At 39.3% G+C, this 17,288-nt stretch overlaps 1 protein-coding gene across 7 annotated transcripts in view; it reads left to right on the top strand.

Moving 5' to 3' along the window:
* FNBP1 (formin binding protein 1) overlaps positions 1 to 17,288 on the top strand; it is a 144,119-nt gene that overhangs the window by 108,896 nt on the left and 17,935 nt on the right. For 3 of the 7 annotated variants that reach the window (XM_059925824.1, XM_059925823.1, XM_059925822.1), the window contains exons 7-12: positions 255 to 383; positions 1,689 to 1,835; positions 3,834 to 4,031; positions 4,976 to 5,158; positions 10,745 to 10,759; positions 14,619 to 14,728. In XM_059925824.1, coding sequence (XP_059781807.1) covers positions 255 to 383; positions 1,689 to 1,835; positions 3,834 to 4,031; positions 4,976 to 5,158; positions 10,745 to 10,759; positions 14,619 to 14,728 — 782 coding nt within the window. The remainder of the gene's footprint in view (positions 1 to 254; positions 384 to 1,688; positions 1,836 to 3,833; positions 4,032 to 4,975; positions 5,159 to 10,744; positions 10,760 to 14,618; positions 14,729 to 17,288) is intronic. The other 4 variants (XM_059925829.1, XM_059925828.1, XM_059925826.1 and 1 more) reach the window with 2 other exon arrangements.

Genomic DNA, 17,288 nt, shown 5'->3' with positions numbered 1-17,288 from the left:
TCTGTAATAATTAGTGATGTCGAGCATCTTTTCATGTGCCTGTTGGCCATCTATGTGTCTTCTTTGGAGAAATGTCTTTTCAGGTCTTCTGCCCATTTTTGGATTGGATTGTTTAAACAATTTTTTTAAAAAACAGCACCTGCTAAATACAACAAATGGAAGGTAAATTTGATCCTCCAGTTCCTCCAGTTTGCAATCCTAGGCTTTTATTTATTATGTGTAAACATGGGGGTATTCTCATTTTTTGCCCTAAGGCACGACAACAAGCTCAAATGCGTCACCAAATGGCAGAGGACAGCAAAGCAGATTACTCATCAATTCTTCAGAAATTCAACCACGAGCAGCATGAATATTACCATACTCACATTCCCAATATCTTTCAGGTAAGGAGTTCAGATCTCTCAGATTTGCTTTGCCTAGAAAAACGTTGCCTTGGAATCATGATTTCTGGGCTTATATTCTAAGTATTTATATAATTCTAAGTTTCCTCTAATTCAAATCATTTTTTAAAACATTCAGATCAAGCACTGACTGACATTAAGATGAAATCTAACATGAATCTCAGGATTAATCAATAGCCTTTGCAAACTTCCTTGGTTTGCCCCTGCAACCATTCTTGGTCAGTCTTAGAACTGTGATTCTCAGATTAACACTCTTTTTGGTAAAAGGACCGTTCTGGTTACAAAACTTCCAACTTACCTTTAGGAATCTAAGCGACATTGAGACAGTTGTAGGATTTGAACAGATGACAGTTCTTTCCTTTGGATTGTTTTTCTTTTGGCTACTTTAGGTTGTCAAAAATAGTATGAGAAAAGATACATACATTCCCACTCTGGGAATTTTTTACAACTTAAAGTCCAACTGTAGAAAAAATAATAAATATTTGTGTCATAGTGTCTACACAGCAAACAAGAACCTCCAGCTTGTAGAAGCCAGGTATACTAGTTAATGTAAGCCTGTGTTGGGTCAAGGCAGTTAACCAAATACCATACTTTTGGTAAAGGATAAAGCAGTGCCTCAAAGATGGAGGAGATGTTTAAAATCTAATACCAAATGGTGTTAATAGTAAAACTACTTGAGTTTCGGGTTCTTAATGAAATTGGAATGGAATTGTGTAAAGTGTACATTTAGGCAGCCCAGCAATTCATAAAATAGGTGTCCAGCTGGCTAAGGTAGAGGCACAAGAAATTTACGGTTGCTGTAACTCTAACCTTTTTATAGGCCTATTTCCCGCCTAGAGAATTTTTTAGAGGTAACAGTGCTGTCAAGAAACAACTTCCTTAAGTAACAGTGGACCAAACTGGGGCTTCCTTGGTGGCATAGTAGTTAAGAATCTGCCTGCCAATGCAGGGGACACGGGTTCGAGCCCTGGTCTGGGAAGATCCCACATGTTGCAGAGCAACTAAGCCCGAGTGCCACAACTACTGATCCTGTGCTCTAGAGCCCACGAGCCACAACTACGGAAGCCCGTGTGCCTAGAGCCTGTGCTTCGCAACGAGAGAAGCCACCGCAATGAGAAGCCCACGGACTACAACAAAGAGTAGCCCCCACTCGCCGCAACTAGAGAAAGCCCGTGCACAGCAATGAAGACCCAAAGCAACCAAAATTAAATTAATTAATTAATCGATTTTTTTAAAACCCAGAAAACAGTGGACCAAATTAATTTTATGCAAATTCTAATGTTTCAGAAAATACAAGAGATGGAGGAGAGGAGGATAGTGAGAATTGGAGAATCAGTGAAGACGTATGCAGAGCTGGATCGGCAGGTGATTCCAATCATCGGGAAGTGCTTGGATGGAATAGTAAAGGCAGCCGAGTCAATTGATCCGAAAAATGTAAGTACTGTAGCTCGGACTTAATTTATAACTAAGAGTTTGCAGTCCCATTATTTCCCTGCCCCTTTGCACAGTGACCATATTTAATCACCTGAAAGTAGTTGCTTTCAGTGGTCACAAATACTTTTCAACAGTAACAGCACCATTTTAGAGTTTTTTAGTTTAGCCCTCTGTGTTTTGGATTAGTATAGTCACTGGCACACTTAGGATTGTAGAGCTGAATCTGCTAGTATAGGTTTAGGTTCATATAACAATGGCAGTGTTGTCTTAAGGTGGTTTATTTTTCCTTCCATGTAAAGATGTCTAGAGGCAAGAGGGTCCAACCATGGTATGGGCAGATGGTCCACAAGTTCTCAGGGACCCAGGCTTCTCCTAGTTCACAGCTTTTGATGATATGACTTTCAAATTCAATATGGCTTCTGTAGCTCCAACCATCACATCCAAATTCCAGAAAACGTTATATAGAGAAGGGCCCATGCCATCTCTTTAAAGAGGCTTCCTAAAATTGCTCCCTGTACTTCTGCTTACATCTCAAGAGATCTCAGAGGTCAAAACTTAGGGGCCACCTCCTGCTGTACAAAAGACTGGGGAGTGAAGCCTTTTTGCTGGGTGGCCATGTGCCTGACTTAAAATCAGGATTCTTGTTACTAAGAAGGAAGGGTGATTGGCTATTGCAAGACAGTTCATCCCTTTGGCACACCTACAAAATCAGTGTCAACTGAAATAGCTATGGCAAATTAAAATGTGGGCTCACTGTAGGAAGTTGAGATTTTTCCAAATTGTCTTCTCTAGTAGTTTTTTTTTTTTAAGATTTATTTATTTATTTATTTATTTTATATTTATTTTTGGCTGCAATGGGTCTTTGTTGCTGCATGTGGGCTTTCTCTAGTTGTGGCGAGCGGGGGCTACTCTTCGTTGCAGTGCGCGGGCTTCTCATTACGGCGGCTTCTCTTGTTGCGGAGCACGGGCTCTAGGCGAGTGGGCTTCAGCAGTTGTGGCACTTGGGCTCAGTAGTTGTGGCTCACGGGCTCTAGGCACGTGGGCTCAGTAGTTGTGGCTCGCAGGCTCTAGAGCACAGGCTCAGTAGTTGTGGTGCATGGGCTTAGTTGTTCCATGGCATGTGGGATCTTCCCGGACCAAGGCTCGAACTCATGTCCCCTGCATTGGCAGGCGGATTCTTAACCACTGCGCCACCAGGGAAGTCCCATCTAGTAGATTTTTTAAATCAGATGATCATTGAGTTAGAAAGTTATTACAAATCACATGTGCTTTTGTAACAGTTTAACTATACATCTATCTATCTATCTTTGACACGATGGTTGTCATTTCCTTACGTGTTGGTCTTCACCACCTGACCCCAAGAAGATTCTGAACTCAAAGTTCCTAGCAGGGTGCACACCACAGAGTAGACAATCAGTTCACTGATTTATTCAGCAAACATTTATTGCACCATTATCACTGGACATCATCTAGGTACTAGGGACACAGTGGAGGAAAAACAGAAAGGAGCTTACATTCTAGTAGAGGAGAGACTGTGAACAAATATATACATAAAGAAAAATTATTCAATAAAGTCATATCTTTGAACCACAATTAACCAAAGAAATCAGAGGGATTATCTACTCTTTGTTTTGACTTTGTGTATGCCAAATTGCTTTAAGACCTTCTGATGAGAACCAGTTTTTGTACTACTGTATTTTTCAAGGGAATTGCATAATAAATGGCCCAATTTTTCTGCTTTTAGCAAAGTCATTCTTAATTAATATTCGTTTCTGTAAATGTAGAAAAATGGTCAGTTATTAAAAGTATCTTTAAATCTCAGCTAGACATGTAGCTTTACAAATTATTCTTTCTAATGATAAAAATATTATTAGAAAATCTATTATTAATCAATATAACTTATTTAGAATATCATTTGTATGAGGTCATCATAGTTCATTGTGTAAAAGGTATTTGCATGCATTTGAACGTATTTGTGTGTGATGGGTGTAATTTCAGGATTCACAGCTGGCCATAGAAGCTTATAAGTCTGGTTTTGAGCCGCCTGGAGACATTGAATTTGAGGATTACACTCAGCCGATGAAGCGCACTGTGTCAGATAACAGCCTTTCAAATTCCAGAGGAGAAGGCAAATCAGAGCTCAAATTTGGTGGCAAATCCAAAGGAAAGTTATGGCCGTTCATCAAAAAAAATAAGGTACTGATGGCTGGACCCAGTGTGAAATGAGTGTTATAAAGTGTGGAGATGTTCACTTTATCTTTTAGTCTTAAAGGAACGAAGATTTTAAGCTTGTTTCAGAATGCAAAAAAAAAAAAAGCTAGTGTGCTATTTTATTTTAAGACAGTATCTCTCTTTGGTGATGGTACCTTGGCTATGGCCATTTGTCTTATTTCAGACACATTATCACCTGCACCGTGTCACCCACACTAACAGATTACTGACCTCTGGCTGTTTTGCATCATGCCTTTCACTCCTAAGTCTCCTAGATTGCTGGTTACCTGGGCTGGGAGTAGGAAAATTGTACAACATTTCTATAACCATGTATCAGCATATCTAATTGAAATTGTTTCCATGGGTTAATAACTTGGTTTCCAACTCATGTTAACATATGTATCCATGAACATTTTTCATTTTCTTTTTATAGTGTGATACGTAAGTGCATGACAGCATTAACCTGGGCATAAAGTATGATCAAGGCGACATGACTGCTTTAACTTTAGAATAATTTAATATTTCAAGACTGTCTTTGCTGTTTTCACAACCTTAGCATTTAAGGACTTTCATTTTCTCCCATCAAGCTGTGTTAGTTTAGGTGGTTTAGAAATATTTACCCTTCTGGCTTACACTGGTTTAGAGTAACTAATTAGAACGGTAGTTTGCATGTGAAAGTCTGCATGAGCTTCTTGTCAGATATTTTTTGCTATTCTCCTGTTGCTTTACTTACTAAAGCTCCCACTTTCATCATATTCTCATTTAACATATCCTTACATATTTTCTTTTGGACCATGGCCGAAATATTTAATTGTTTGTGTTTGACTTGCTTTGGGTTTCAAATATTATTTGATGCTTATTTTTGTTTTGTGTCTTATCTTCTTGTTTCTGATTTTTTACTCTGTCACTGCTCCGTCTCTTACACGTAGCTTATGTCCCTTTTAACATCCCCCCATCAGCCTCCCCCACCTCCCCCTGCCTCTGCCTCACCCTCTGCTGTTCCCAACGGCCCCCAGTCTCCCAAGCAGCAAAAGGAACCCCTCTCCCATCGCTTCAACGAGTTCATGACCTCCAAACCCAAAATCCACTGCTTCAGGAGTCTAAAGCGTGGGGTAAGTTCTGCTCTGGAATCCTGTCTCTCTTGTGCGCTTTGGTTGCATGTTTTGTTCTGCATAACTTATTTTGTTTGTGAATGACTCCATTGTGTTTTCCCATAACATAAAACAATAAGAACCTATGATTCATTATAGCCGGAAAGAAGAAGAGCCACAGAGAGAGGAAAGAAGGAAGGAAGCAGGATGGGTGGGGGAGGGGTGTGGAGCCAGCCACCCCAGAGTTCTTTTTGTCTGTAGTACATTTTGGATGGACCTTTCTCCGTTTCCCTTTTGAAACATCTAAGTCATTAATATTTTACCTTGATTTTACCAAAAAAGGAAACTTAGATTTCGTTTCTAAAGCTAGCAACATTTGAGGCGTTGGAAATCACTGTATAGTCAGAAAATATTTGCTTAATAATTACTGAAACAATATGTAATGAGGGTACTTTTCTCTGAGCTATGCCTCAGAGTTTGAGGCGAAATGGTATGGGTTACAGCGGTTTCTTTAGCTATTTTGGTGATCCTACAAGATGTTGATTAAATATCTGATAACAGACTGACTACAAAAAGGCATAATGCAGTATTTATCTTAAAGGGGGAAATAATAGCAGCTCACATTTACTGAGTGCTTGTCATTTGCCAGACTCTGTTCTATGCGCTCATTTACTTTTTTCAACCACCCTATGAACCTAGGTACTAAGAGTTCTTTATTTTACTGATAAGAAAACTGGTGCATACAAAGATGACGTTAGGAAGATATTGAGCCAGGATTTAAAGCCAGGGAGCCTGCTTATGATCTGAGATTCTGTAAGTCCATACTCAGGGAGAATCTATTATACTATGATTGACTCATAAGTGGATGTTATTTAGACTCAGGTTTGCCATCCTAATTAAGATCTCATGTGCTTAAGTCACAGGGTTTTATGGAATTGATCAGCAGTCCAAAGTAGATACCAGTTCGGTTTTTTAGAAAAAGATTGGAACAAGGTCATTCCTAGCCTCCTGAATAAACCTAAATGGTCAGTCTAGTCTAAGCCATCCCCAGATATTCTTTATAATGAATAATGAGTAAACAAACATTCAATGCATTAACATATCCAGTAAGGTTTTCTTTTGTCCTGTCCTGTGGGAGTTGAAATATAGTTGTAGTGGGATGTGTTCTTGTACAAATACAATTTTTACTTTTCCCTTCCTCTGTGTAAAAAAGTTGTAAATATAGTAGATAGCTACATTGTTACCTTTTAAAATAAGGGACAAAAACCTCATTTCTTTATATGCAGAGTTCCTTTAGTAATGGAATCTCAAAGTTTTATGCAAAGAATGCAGTTGGTGGAATTATCCTGTTTTAAGGTTACCCAGCATATCCAGGTTAAGAATTAGAATTTAATTTCCTAAAGATTTCAAGGGAGGCCTTGTTGGAAGGCAGAATATAGCTTCAAAAGTGGATGATGAATCGTGTTGAGTTCTATAATTAGATCTCCATTATGCTGGCTTTTAGAATTCTCCATCCATCTCTGCTCCTTGTTCATCGAAGAATTTTCAACATATGACTGTGTGTCGCTATACTAGACTATAGACTGTAAAATTTTCCATTAACTGTAAATCAGTTACCCCATCTCTGCTGCTTCCAAAACCTTCACAGAGCACTCATTTATTACATTTATAAATATATCTCTGCATTGTCTTTTGCAATCTCATAATGAAGGATGTTGAATATTCATGATTGTTTACCATTTGTGTATGTATCTATTCCATTCTTCTCTCAACATCACAGTCTTTTGGTTGCACATGGTTTCTGAATCATGTTTCATGGTGTTCTCTAAATGTTTAGGAAGAGACCAAGAATGTCAGTAATCAATAAGTGTAAGAAAAGATGGCTAGGAAAAAATTAACACTTGAAAACAAAAACAGTGAAATGAGAAACAGGTTATTTTGATTAATTAAAGGAACCCTATCCCATTTTTTTAAAAAAAAACATAATTAGCAAAAATAAATTTTATTTCTTACACCTCAAATCTGTGCTCAGCAAACTTCTATTTTTTTAAAAAAATTTCCTAAACTTTGAGTGTGTTTTCAAGAATAAACACACACACACACACACACACACACACACACTAGAAGCATCAGTAAATAAATAGAAACATATTTTTGCTTCCCTCATTTTTAGTTGATCTGTTTTTAGGATCAGATTTGATGTACTTTTCTTCAGGAAGTAGCAGTGCAGAAAAAAAAAAAAAGGAAAGGAAATACATCATACAAGTAAGATGAGGAAGTTTAAAAACATCTGAAGTTTGGGGAAATAAATTTGATTTTAAAGCAATTTCAAAACGGAAGGTACATGGTTTAACGGGATCCATGACTAAAATGATGCAGTCCTTGATATTTCATTTATTCTACTTTTTAAGACTGTTGCGCCAAAGATAGGAAAAGGATTCTAGGAGAATAACAAACCTGTTATTTTAATATGTCTTTTTATTTATCATGTTTTTCAGCTTTCAGATCCAGATTTTAATCATTTGTTTCTATTATCAGAATGTATAAATCCTATGCAAACGTTTCTTCGCTAAGTAATTTCGTTTCTGAAGAGCTAAGTAGGATAAAATATTTTTTGTTGTAAATCATTCACATTTGTAAGCAAATGTCTCATTGAACATCTTTAAAGATTGGCATGCCACCATTATTAACCATTATTTCATCTTTACTGAAGTCAAAGAAGAATGAAGCTAGATTGTGTGTTCTCAATTTGCAGTCTACAAAGTGTAACTTTATTGTCTTAACATTTCTTTTTCTGGTATGAGCAAGGGACTTCTAAATCTAAAATATGGACATACTTTCCCCACGTTTTAGAGTTAATTGTACAGAAAAATACCATCATCGTTGATCAAAAGATTTTGAAAATCCCGACCAATTGTTTATCAGATGTAACAATCTTCTGGTTACTTTCATTTTATTTATTTTACCTTGTTCTCTTGCTGATTATTGGCAGACTCAGTCTCTCTGTTTTCACAAAGAACTCATGAAGAGGACGATAGGGAAACCCACGTATGCTTTTGAAGCTAGGGATTATGTTGTAAGTTTACCTGTGACGGCTAGGTCATACGGTCACGGCACAGGCACTAACCCCTGTGACAGCACCAAGACTGGGGACCCAGATGCTCTCTGACCCGGACGCTGGGAAAAGCCTCACTGTATCGATCCAACCACACAGGCTTCTTCTTCCGGAAAAGTTGCATGGAAAAAGGAACCAAACTATCAAACTTCCTAAAAATGTCAGTGAGCTGAGCTTGTGTTTTTCCCCTTTTCACTGATTGGGATTGCCGTCTGAGCTGATGTCACTAGGTATGATTTTACGGCAGAATTTCACCCCTAAAAGGCAGCTGGTCACGGGAGAATGACACTCTCGCAGACGGCAGCGTGTAGCACGCTTACCCACACCCATGTCTGAAACAGATGGATCCGTGGATCCGTAAGGGACAACCAAAAAATCAGCGAAGCCTGAGCAAGGTCATAGAGCAGTGAAATGACTTTCCGTGGACCTTAAACCAGATACTTATATATTCATGTTCACCGTCCCCTTTCTTTGTACTTGAGGTTAGTACCTGTGACGGCCCAATAACACATGGATCCGCCAGCTCTGTGTGCCCTCATGTGTTATTGACACTCGTGGCTCCCCAGGGTCCGTAATTGTTGCCTGAAACTGACAGCTTTTTAGCTCTTCAGGTGTCTTGCAATGCACTTAATGCAACCTTTAAAAGTATTCTCTTGGCAGACGATTCAGTTTCTAATTTGAAATGATCTAACTGGCTGGCTTACAACTTAAGACCAAAAACCAGTTTATAATTGTTAAAAAGGATACCATATACTGTGATGGCACTTCTTGTAGATTATCCATCACTGTTCACTTCAGAAAATTGAATTTGTCTGAGAATTCGATATTGCCTATCTCTGTTGAGATTTGTTCTCAATCCTAATGACTTGTTTTTTATTATGAAGTGGTTATATTCCTATGCTCTTAGTTTTGATGTTAGAATTCTGTTTTTGGAATGCTTAAGAAAGAATATATTACTTTAAGCAATGGAAGTAGCCAAATAGCAAGCAGATAGAGTGCTGAGTTCAAATTAGGACATTTATACAGTAATGTCTGAGAAGCATTTGTATATGGTCGTATGCTTTGCAGGGAAGATATTTGCAAAGTTTTCTGCTGTGCACCATAAGTGTTGTCTGTAAAGAACTCAAATTGTGATGAACAGATCTGTGCTAAAGTTTACAAGAGGGGCTCAAGGCATTCATGTAGGTTGCCTGTGTGAGAGCGGTCATGAATCTGACTGTACCTGCTTCCCCCAAAGTTTTGTCTTGCTACATCTTTCCTTAAAAGTCTTTTTCCCCATAGGGACAATTTCTTTAAAAGCTTAATGCTTGTTCACAAAGAAGTATCAACTTTGAGTTAATCTGAAGAATAAGATTTTTAAAATCTAGTTAAGGAATTTTTAACACCCTCTCCCCTCCCAATTTAAAATCAAAGGACACTTTCTTTGGTACTTTGTCTCCGACATATTTTTGGATCCTACTACCAATTGCCTAAACATTAGGGTTGATAACAGCTAAGTAAGTGTGCACCGAGCTCTCAAAATACTGCTTTATAGCCAAAAAGCATGTCTCACCTGTTTCTGAAGAACCAGTGTTTCTTTTCCTAATTTTGAGATGCCTTTTAATCTGGTTTTGGATCCAGTAATTAGTATAGTTTTGCCAGTCTCCGGGCCTAGCAGAATTGCAGCTGCTGTGTCCTGGTAATTAATAGGAACTCCATAGCAAGGAGTAAGTACACCTCAGTAGTTGAGACAGTTGGCTATCTATTTCCTACAGGAAACTTGTAAGAGCAGCAGCTTCTGTTAACTCCCCAGATGCTATAGAACCCCTGTGGGTAGGGCTCTGAGTTCGATAGAAAGCCCCAGAAGACACCTTCTGCAGAGCAAGAGGTGCATGAAGTCCGCAGGTGGAAGAGAGCATCATGCTTCCACCTCCAGCCGGGCGCTGAAAGGCTCCCTGGAGGTTGGTTCTTAGAGCATCTTCCAGTCCTTGGTTCCCATTTACCGGTTTGAGACTTTGCCTTAATACCTTTAGGAAATGCCACTGTTCGTATTTATTAGATCTCCTTAAGATAAAAATATTACTGGGATGTTCTGGAACTAATTGCTTTCCCAACGCTTTTAGTCTGTGTGAAACTTTCCATGGGAAATTCGGTGAACAAAAGGCTATGTGATTATTTCCATCTTTTGTAATCATGCTATTTCACCGACTGCAAACTTATATTAGTTTATACTCAGGCTGATGTGACCAATCCAGAGCAGTAAACGGAAACTTTCCTTTTCTATCTGTATTCTTTGCTCTGGCAGCGTGGCAGCTAAAGAAAGGTTTTGGTCGATCAGCCCCTCTTGGGAACTTTGGCCCAGAACCGCTACAAATCATTTTCACAAAGTGCCAGGTGAATTGATGTGTTATGTTAATTCAGTGGAATGGAGCAAGTTCCTCTTCTTCTCATGTGTTGTTGTTTCTCTCTCTCTCTCTTTTTTTCCCTATCACCCCTTCAATTTTTACACGAAGCTTTCTCTCAAGCTGGTAAGCACAACTCCTCCATGCACGTCCTGAATCTAATCAGGTTTTTTGGTGTATGTTTTGTCAGTGCTGTGCCACTGTGCAACATATCTTCAGAGTTAACTGTTGATTTGTGTTTCTCTTGTGTGTGCTTTTGTTGGTGTTTCTTTATTAGACCTCTGGAATACAAAGGTCCAGAGTCTAACAGAGGTGATCGTAATCTTTTCAAGTTGCTAAGAAAATTAACGCTTAACTCATGATTTGGTTTTCTTTACCACTGGAGTCTTAAGAGGATGACAGATGTTGATAAACTTTATTTAAATATGAACATAAATATGAACATTAAATATGAGGGAGTTTATGTATTGGATCATTTGGAATAAAAGCAAATATAGTCATTGAAAATTGCTCCTTCCCGGGAGCCGTAGAAGCAGATGAAAAATGCTGGGGACCTGAGGGAGACATGCAGGAATGATGCCGGGCTCCAGCTCAGGTCTAAGGCACCTTCGAGAACTGGAGGTCATGAAATCTTCAAGTTGCTACATAAATACATTGGTGCCTTGCGCATAGCTGATTTCAGAAATCAAAGACGATTTTATGGACAATGAAAAGAGCCTCCTAAGCCTTTCTAAAATGATTTCTTTAGTGTTCGGTGTTGTTTCTACTTTTAATTCCATAGCCCTAGTAAATAGTCAAACTAATCATTAAATCTATTAAAAGAAACTCTTAACCACATAACCCATTACTGTACTTCAAATATGTGTAAGTTACGTAATAGTCTCAAACACCAGAGCTGAGAATATCCTAAAATTATGGACAATGGTGAACTGTGACACTTCTTCAACCAGGAACAAGATCAGCATTTTACGCGCTGCTGTTGAGAAAGTAGGACAATATTTTATGGTTATCCTTATACATACTTTTATATGTGTTTCAGTATATACATAAACATATATATACATAATTTTTTGACCTGACTCAGTATTTGGCAACTGTTCCAGCCCTAAGGAAAAGGAATATTTTATTAAATTAAACATTTCTTAGACGGCAAAATAAAATCCCAAGAAGAATTCTACACGAAGGAAAGATCTTAAATGAACATCAGTCATTAGCAGCAGTATGAATTTGGGAGAAATTGGATCCATTAACTGGGAGTCTGTCAGATGCCAGGGTTTCTTTTTTGCCCTTTATTTGTTCTTTTGCTCACGTGCTAGCAGCTGAAGATAATATTATCAGGCAGTCTTTCTGTTTGAGATAAATCATTTTACCAACCTTGTATTGAATTGTTGCTTGATGCCCTTACTTTGAAGCTAACAAAGAAGTTACACACAGACGGCTTGGGTGTAAAAATAATAAAACTCAAGAAGCAGCTCATTTCATTGCCCAGGAGCAAGTGTTTGATTCCAGTAGCACGTAAAACAAGATCCTCTTAGAGCCACAGCCATTGAAAATATGCGTATTTTGGCCCTTTTTCCAAACCCTGGTACTGCCAGTCTCTTAGGTGCCCCTCCAAAGAGTTCAGAAAATCTATTCTGACTCGAAGGTAGAACTAAAAATTCTTTTGTGGCAAAATGAATCATAGGTGAGAGTATTGTTTGAAAGAATTCAATCTTCAAAAGGCGAATAGGACAAAATGAACCTTTGAAGGTACTTTCCAGAAACCTCAAGTTTCTTTGGATCTAGAAGAAGCTGTTGACCTGAATCTCCAATGGTAACATGAAGTTTGTTTGAGGCATAGTTACTGGGATTAGTTTTTAAATAACAACACAGAAATATAGAATATCTATTGAAAGGGACCTAATTGGTCAGTTAGACTAACTCCTGATCAAGTGAAGGGGATTCATTTATTATTTAATTGCTTTCGTTTTTGTAGATAATCAGGGTTGCATTTGTTGTTATTGTTGTTTGGGCTATCTATTTATAAGTCATAAGTTAGAGTGTTTTTTACTACAGATTTCTATGCACCTGTTTATCCAGTGCAAATCTTACACCTGTTCACAGTCTAGACCTATGTGGTACAATATGGTATCCACTCACCCCAGGTAACTTAATTAAATTTAACTTAATTTAAATGAAAAGTAACTAAAATTTTAAAATTCAGTTCCACGGTTGTACTGGGCACGCTTCAAGGGCTCAACAGCTACGTGTGGCTACTATATTGGACGGTGCAGATGTGAGAACATTTCCATCACTGAGAAAGCTCTTTTGGGTCTCATAGCACATAGCGAGGCTCAATAAATCTGTATGAATTAACACTGACTGCTTACTAGGTTTGCTGACTTCTGCAGCAGTGTATCTCACGCTGTGTTTTGTCGCATTCTAGCATTAAAACAAAAATGAAACAAAAACAAAATCTCTGTTCTAGAAAACATGCTGATCTGTTTTAAGTCAATTCAGCATGAGAACAAAGTACTGAGCTTTCAGGCTCAGTGACTGAGTTGAGAAAATTGAAAAGCACTTAATTAAGGTTTCAAGTGTTATAGCCCAATAGTATATGGAAAAGGAAAAATAAGTCTGCTTTATTTTTATATTGAAGATTAGTTGGCTTCATCTTAGTTTTAGAAGCAAGTTGAACTTCCTTGGTTTGGCATTAGGGAATAATCACTTCTATTTTGCTTTTCACTCAAACACACACACACACACAAGTCTTTGAGACTATTAGCTGAAAGGTCTTTGGTGGCCTTAGTGGTGAACTATTTGCTGAATCACAAACTTCCAACCCAGCAGCCTGGCATTTTCTCATAAGCAGCCTAGGAACTTCAGTCACAAGCCCCCGTGTAAGCTGCTTGGCAAACTCAAGCTAATTTTGCAATTATATTATCCGGTCCCTTCTTTTCCACCCACTCCCAGGCAAGCCCGTCTTGCCTTTGTTTAATTGGTTCTAAAGCAAAATCTCTTTTCTAAATTCCCTGGCTTATCCCTGGCTATTGATAAATTTCTCTTTCTGTATGAAAATAGCCTCATTTAAGGAAAAGCACCTGATGGCCACAGCTTAGCTACAGCTTCTGACGTGTAAGCGTAGGTAGGAGTCTAGAAACTCACGGTTGATATTTTCTACTTAAATCACGTGCACAGAGGAAAGAGAGCAATTTTTTTGAAAGGGAATCAAGATATCAAAGTACACTTCTTCTGATGAATTAGAAACAGCGGAGGCCGATTTCATACACTGTGGGAAGTTGGTTTTGAATTTGGGGCTGGGGGCGGTGTTCTCTATGAATTCTCTGAGATGATCCTAAAGATGACGAAAAAGAACCGACCAGATTTTTTAGAGGCAGCAGAGGCAAGAAGAGTGCATGGGAGGGAGGTGGGGGGGGGGATTTTTTTTTTAATGTCCCTTTTACCCACATTCTCTGAGGAACTAGACGTCCCATCTGTCACTTCACGGGGATGGAAACTTTTGGCCTCAGCCTGTGTGAAGAGACGGGAAGGAATACTCAGACTGGGTGGGGTGGGGAGAAGCAGTGCCATGGAAATGAAACAGTTGGCGGGGGCACTTATCACTGTTTTATGTGAAGAAACATAAACCTAAAGCTTCAGTGTTGCCACCGACACTGACAGTAAAGTGCAGAATCAGTCTCCAAATTTGTTTTTCATTAATCCTCTCTGGAGTCAGAGGTATATCTTCCTGTCTCGGTGCTCCCTGCCTTGTCAGAGGTGGCGGGGCCAGCATGAAACGGTTTGCGGGCCTTTTGCGGTTTGCATGCACTGATTTTTGCATCTCAGCTGGGTGTCGTGGGAAAGAGCTTAATTTAGTTCATGAAAACACATGCAGACGTCTGCATTGCCCTGGTATCTGGGGACTCTTTCCCGCAGGCTTCCCTCGGTGTCTTTTTGTCAAGGAGCACCGTGAGGTTTTCTGGCTTATTTCTATTTGCATCTGCAGGGTGCGACTCCAGAAGATTTCAGCAACCTCCCACCTGAACAGAGAAGGAAAAAGCTACAACAGAAAGTCGATGAATTAAATAAAGAAATTCAAAAGGAGATGGATCAAAGGTAGAGTGGATCAATATGACTTATTAAGAAATTTGAGTTCAGTTTGGAAAGATGGGAGGCCCTAAATTAGATTTTAATCCAAGTGATTATTTTAGCTGTGTGTTTGGTTGGATTGCTGGATTGCTTTATTAAAGACAGGGAGGGGGCTTCCCTGGTGGTGCAGTGGTTGAGAATCTGCCTGCCAATGCAGGGGACACGGGTTTGAGCCCTGGTCTGGGAAGATCCCACATGCCGTGGAGCAACTGGACCTATGAGCCACAACTACTGAGCCTGCGCATCTGGAGCCTGTGCTCCGCAACAAGAGAGGCCGCGACAGTGAGAGGCCCGCGCACCACGATGAAGAGTGGCCCCCACTCGCCGCAACTAGAGAAAGCCCACGCACAGAAACGAAGACCCAACACAGCCAAAAATAAATAAATAAATAAAGTGTAAAATTAAAAAAAAAAAAGACAGGGAGGATTCTTTTAACAAATAGGTATTATTCTGAGTTTGGGCAACAAAATACATATGGTTATCTTCTTTATTTTTGTATGTGTTCACTTACTTTAATAATGCTACATTTACCATGTTATCACCATGGAATGTAAATTCAGGTTAGACAAGAAAATTTCACAAGTACAACAAAGCATTCTGTAGCATACCAAAGTTTGTATAATGTCTGACCAAACCAGTTTGCTCATAAATCACTTCCATTATAGGTAATCTATTTAGTTTAATATTTATGATTCTTATAGAGAAAATAAACATACTGCACACATTAAAAAAAGTGTTTTTCATTTACCTTTGCATTAGCACTTAAAAAACACATTTCTATTTCAAGATGTATATTAGCCATAAAAAGGAACAAAATTGGAACAACATTGGAACAAAAGGAACAACATCTCATTTGTAGAGATGTGGATGGACCTAGAGACGGTCATACAGAGTGAAGTAAGCCAGAAAGAGAAAAACAAATATCGTATATTAACGCATATAGGTGGAATCTAGAAAAATGGTACAGATGAACCTATTTGTAGGGCAGGAATAGAGATATAGATGTAGAGAACGGACATGTGGACACGGGGGGGAAGGGGAGGATGGGACGAATTGGGAGATTAGGTTTGACATAAATATACTACCATGTGTAAAATAGATAGCTAGTGGGAACCTCCCTGTATAGCACAGGGAGCTCAGCGTGGTGCTCTGTGATGACCTAGATGCAGGGGCAGGGGGGAGGTCCACGAGGGAGGGGATATATGTACACATATAGCTGATTCACTCCATTGTACGGTAGAAACTAACACAACACTGTAAAGCAATTTTACTCCAATAAAATAAAATTCTAATATAACAGCAGCAAAATAAAACCCTGCAATTACAAAAGTGCTAAACGGGGATCTACAATTATTTTCTTTTTTAAAATTAATTAATTAATTAATTTCTTTATGGCTGCGTTGGGTCTTCATTGCTGGGCGCGGGTTTTCTCTAGTTGCGGGGAGTGGGGGCTACTCATTGTTGCCGTGCGCGGGCTTCAGTAGTTGTGGCTCACGGGCTTAGTTGCTCTGCGGCATGTGGGATCTTCCTGGACCAGGGCTCGAACCCATGTCCCCTGCATTGGCAGGCAGATTCTTAACCGCTGCACCACCAGGGAAGTCCCTTAAGTTATTTTCATGTTTACAACTATGATTCTGAAATAAATACTACTTCTAAGCAGCTCTGTTATCAGCTTTTTAGGTTTGGTTTAAAAACATACACATAATTGCTAGGAGGTTTATAATGTTGTATTCCGTTCCTGAAAGCGTTCCTCAAAAGCCAGCCAGCCCTCAAAGCAGTACTCAGTCCACAAGGCAGTCAGAAAGAGTTAAATTAACTGAGGTAAATAAGAGTCCTACATTACATCAAAAGCATATGATATTCTGCAGCAACTAACTGGGAGCATTTCAGGATTGGTTGGCGTGTTGTCCTCTTTAGAACTAATTTCATCAGAAGAGTTTAAGAAGGTGGACATTGGGGACTTCCCTGTGGTCCAGTGGTAAAGAATCCACCTTACAATGCAGGGGACCGCAGGTTTGATCCCTGGTCGGGGAACTAAGATCCCACATGCCGCGGGGCAACTAAGCCTACGCGCCACAACTTGAGCTTGTGCGCCTCAGCAAGAGAGCCTGCGTGCCACAAACTACAGAGCCCACGCGCCCTGGAGCCTGCGTGCCACAACTAGAGAAGAGAAAACCCACGCACCACAACTAGACAAGAGAAAACCCACGCACCACAACTAGAGAGAAGCCCGCGCACCCCAATGAAGATCCCCCATGCCGCAACTAAGACCTGACACAGTCAAAAATAAATTAAATAAATAAATTAATAATAAATAAATCTTAAAAAAAAAATAAGGTGGACATTGTACCACTACCAAGTGCATTTAAAAGTGACATGTTTCTTCTGTGCTAATTTGACTCCCCTGAATGACCTAGCTAGTGAACTAGTCACGGTAACTTGGTCACCAGGCAAACCAAGCCTGCAAGAAAGGACACCAGTGTTCAAATTACCATGTTATTGTCTGACCCAGTTTATTTTCAACATA

This window comes from Balaenoptera ricei, chromosome 6 (assembly GCF_028023285.1).
Source record: "Balaenoptera ricei isolate mBalRic1 chromosome 6, mBalRic1.hap2, whole genome shotgun sequence".
Lineage (NCBI taxonomy): Eukaryota > Metazoa > Chordata > Mammalia > Artiodactyla > Balaenopteridae > Balaenoptera > Balaenoptera ricei.
Note: the sequence above shows the minus strand (reverse complement) of the source record. Positions and strands in the feature narration are given on the sequence as shown.